Source organism: Atta colombica, unplaced genomic scaffold, assembly GCF_001594045.1.
Source record: "Atta colombica isolate Treedump-2 unplaced genomic scaffold, Acol1.0 scaffold163, whole genome shotgun sequence".
NCBI classification, from domain to species: Eukaryota; Metazoa; Arthropoda; class Insecta; order Hymenoptera; family Formicidae; genus Atta; species Atta colombica.
The window spans coordinates 3,110,814-3,115,090 of NW_017259254.1; the positions used below are offsets into that span (position 1 = coordinate 3,110,814).

Consider the following 4,277-nt stretch of genomic DNA (forward strand, 5'->3'; position numbering starts at 1 on the left):
ATGTAGCTAATATTTTTCAATTTAATGAAAAAGAAGCAACAGTAAGCTATTTAGAATGATATATGTATTTAAAAAATTATTACATTAAAAAAGTCTATTAATTTCATATCGTCCTAAAAATTGTTACTATATTGTCTCATTTAAAGTTTTTAATTACAGATATCACATTCTGTTTAGAAAATTCATTAAAAGTTTAAGATCATTATTATCTTTGCATTTACAATCAAAAATTATTAAATTTATCGCTTCTTTAATTTAAATTAAAAACAATTTTTAATTTAAATTGTAACTATATATGAAAATCATTTTATTAAAAAGCATTATTATATTGTCATTAAAATGTAACTCTTTTCTTTTATTACAATTTATATTATAGCTATTTATTAAAATGATTGTCTTTTCAGAAAAATTATTTTAATACAAAAATATGATATTATAAAAAACATATTTTATTAATTTAATAATTAAATATATTAATCATTAAATATATTAATACCTAAAGAACATTGTTCGGCTGGATATAATTTGATTGAAAGTTTTCCAAAGTTATTCAATAACTCAAATTTCATATAAATAAATCTGTTGCTTCTTTTTAGATATGGATATCAATTATTGCTGTATATTAAAGGTATATAGGTTATAATACATGCATTACTTAGTATTATGACACCAGTGCTCAGAATGATAATACTGGTGAATTGCGTATAATATTACATAAAATACCGAATGTAAATTACCTGATATAGTACTGCATAAGCTCTGCCAAAGAAGCCATACTTTTTTTCGCGTATATACATTTGCACATTTTTTTAAATTCTGAGACCCATGGAAATAATTCTACAGTTGTTGATTTTACATCGTCACTGTTTTGTTTAGACCCTTCTTCATTGTTAAACATTGCGTTTTTGATATCTAGACATCAATCCAGACGTTTGAATCTTTTAATAAGTTTGTTTCAGTCATAATAAGACACAAAAGAAACGAGCAACGAACAACGTATTCTCAAACCGTTTACCGAGAGCGGCGAAAGATATATAAAGACATTAAATATCGATTGAATACCAAGTATCTCCATCGCAATTAGAAGATTGCATTTTACCGATTACTGAAGCATTCCGGAAAAAACGGTAGCTAGCTAATGATGATATCGTGTCATATTATCGGATGATTTATTAAAGTTAGCAAAATCTATTAGTAGCAAATCTACTAGTTTCATTCATTCGAGCATTTTGTCGTGTCGATTAAAGAAAGAAAAAAAAAGCAAGTTCTCAGCAGTGCACACAAAGATCGATAATAGTTACATCCTCTTAAGTATAATAATTCACACACGTCTCTAAACTGCCCATCATTTTCTTACAAACCCTGACCATTCTTAACATCTGCTGCGGCAGGTGCCGAAGAAACAGAGAGAGACCCATGTCTGAGACGATAAATTGTCCAAAAGCCGGTTGTATATTTCTGTAACGATCACAGCTGAATGCCACGTTTTCCAAGCCGTTTCACTATGTGTAGTTTTCGAGGGAGGGTGAGAGAAACGTGAACCCCGAATCCCAAGTCATCATGCGTGCTTTCCCAAGTCACCATGAAAAACCGACTTTTAAAACTTGTGAAACTTTTACGACCGCTTTCCGAAATTCCTGAATTGAAGATCGTATCGATCGGCTGTTCACGAATCACCGGTACGAAAGTCGACAAAAGCAGTGTCGTAGAGAAAGAGCAGCGGACACGCCGATAGTAAATCTCCGAACTTCGAAGAATCGTATCGATTGTCTTGGAAGGACGTCGAGGTCGACCAGCGCAGCGAATTCGGCGACGTTCGCACGACTCCCCGATTCCCCGTTGTAATTATTCTCAGGAGGCAAGAGCGAGGCAAACAATATCAGATGTGTCGGAACTGATCGACGTGCGTCGATTCGGAGCACGAAATTCCAGCGTGGCAAACAGAAGCGCGTTTTCATTTTCTTGGAATGAAAACACGCGATCGTTCCCTCATCTCACGGTCGACGGCATCACACACTTTCGGTTTTCGGAGTCACGTCCTCGTCGTGCGTCGGCGTCGAAAACTCCATCGGATTTCTCGCGGCGTCTTCGCGGACCACGAAGGAAGCGGTCCGAGTCATGCGGATAATGTTACGTTTACTCTTCGAGTCTTGGGACGCGGCGCGGCGCGGCGTGGAGTCCGGACGGAATACAGGTTGAATGACAGCGGCGACAAACGACGAATCGATCGCGACGAAATCTCTCTCTCTCTCTCTCTCTCTCTCTCTCTCTCTCTCTCTCTCTCTCTCTCTCTCTTTTCTTGGCTCGAGCACGGAATCTCGAGCGGTCGTAAGCACGCTCTTGGTAAACATTTGATCAACATTTCATTCCTCGGTCGTTCCTAGCGAACACGCGCGAAGCGAAGGACGGTGACACGTTGCTTGCACGCGCCACGCGCGCTGCACAACGCGACACAGCGAAGATGATGCACCACGTACCTTGTACCGCACCGATCTGCTCGCCACTCGCGGCGGCTGCTGCCGTCGCGGCCGCCTCGGGCGCGGCGCAGTTCATTTTGCGGGTACGTGCCGGGTACCGTTCGTTATATCCGGGTATTACGTAAAAACGTCCCTCCTGGCTGCAGTATACCTCATGTTAGGGGGATCGAACCGAGACTACTATCGCGTCCACGTCTCTGCGCGCACTGCGCTCACGTCAACGGCCATATTGATACTGACGCTTGGCGCAAATACCGCGAGAGAGCGTGCCCTACGTCCCACCGTCCGCCACTCCGACCGGCGCTTCGGTTCTTCCTTCTCTCTCTCTCTCTTTTTTTTCTCTTTCTCTCCCCCTTGTTCTGTCTCTTTTTTTCTATCTATTATCCGGCATTTGTCACAACGCGTTCTATAACGATGATATTTCTCTCCCGCTCGCTTCTATTCTCCCCTCCTCTTTCTTTCGTTCCTATTGTCTCTTTTTTCCTTGATTCGTCTCGTCTACGCTACAATTTCTGTAACACGTGAGCGCGTCGGCCTCGTACTGTCGCGAGGACTGCGAGGACGCGTCACGGCGTTGCCGCAGCGCGGCGACGGCGGCTAGCTATCGATGTCGGGATTGTCGGGCGCATTCGAAACTTCGATACTCGCCGTCCTCTCTTTCTCACTCCCTCCCTCTCTCTCTCTCTCTCTCTCTCTCTCTCTAACGCGTGCGCGCGCGTCTCGTACCTCGGCGCCGTTAGTTCTCGCGCCTTCTCTCCTCTTCGCGTTCTCTCTCACTCTCGGAGTTTACTAGCGTTGGTAGTGCGGGGGTTCTAGAAATGAATGGCTGATTCGTCGGTTGCCCAGGTAACCTGGCCAATGGAAGCGCGTTGCACGCGCGGCGCGCAAATCACGAACCGAGGACACCGTTATCCCTCCCCCGCGGCGGGCCCAATCAGATACGAGCAATTAAGTAATTGCGGCGCACGGGGCATACGCGCGCTAGCCTACTATTCAGCCGCCTAGCCTGGCCTAGCGTGATGGTACTCAGATCCAATACTCGCTCGCAATTTTCGAACGAGCGCTGGAGTATAGGGTGCTCTCTCCCTGCTGAATGGATACGATGGATATCGATACGCACTTCGGGAATATTAACATAGCCGCAAGACTTGTGAGAGAATTCGGACGAGCAGCGATACGACTCGATCGATTTGGAGTTCAGAGTTGAGTTGACGGAGCATGTTTTGAAATCGCGCGCTCTCTCGCATAATCGGGGCGCGTAACTGTGCACGCCACTGTTTCCACCACCCGCGTCGTTGTATCGGTTAACCATTCAATAATGACTTTTGAGTTAAGAAAGAAGGAGGATAGGAAGATTGTCTCAATACTCTGCTCGATAGCCTCTCTATCGAAAGAGGGATCGTTCTATGCTTTTGTTGATTCATGTTTATTCATGCCGATTCAACATTGTTGGATATCGAAGAAGCAATGATAATCTAATCCAATTCAGTTAAATAATATTTTGTTATTTTTAACTTTCGTCTGTGGCTATTCATAGTCAATTCTTATATTTAAGATAACTGTCTTAAATCCAGTCTTGAGATGTCACGAGTAAATCAGAGGATTGCTGTATTAGCGTCTGAAAACATTCCTTAAGACAATATTGAAATAAGCACGGACTATGAATATTAGCCTAAATCAAAATGTAAATTAATGTAGATCAAAATGTAGATCAAAATTAATCCATTTCCGTTATTAGTTTCAAGTCCAAATTAATTTACGCGTGTGCATTTAGTAAATAATAAACAAAATTTAAATTAA

At 42.2% G+C, this 4,277-nt stretch overlaps 1 protein-coding gene across 1 annotated transcript in view; it reads right to left on the reverse strand.

Moving 5' to 3' along the window:
• Positions 1-2,667, reverse strand: part of LOC108685981 — a 9,953-nt gene extending 7,286 nt beyond the window's left edge. The window contains exons 1-2 of the mRNA XM_018190999.1: positions 2,478-2,667; positions 738-912 (exon numbers count right to left, since the gene is read on the reverse strand). Of these exons, the coding sequence (XP_018046488.1) occupies positions 738-912; positions 2,478-2,553 (251 nt within the window). The 5' untranslated portion in view covers positions 2,554-2,667. The remainder of the gene's footprint in view (positions 1-737; positions 913-2,477) is intronic.
• Positions 2,668-4,277: the final 1,610 nt, after the last annotated feature.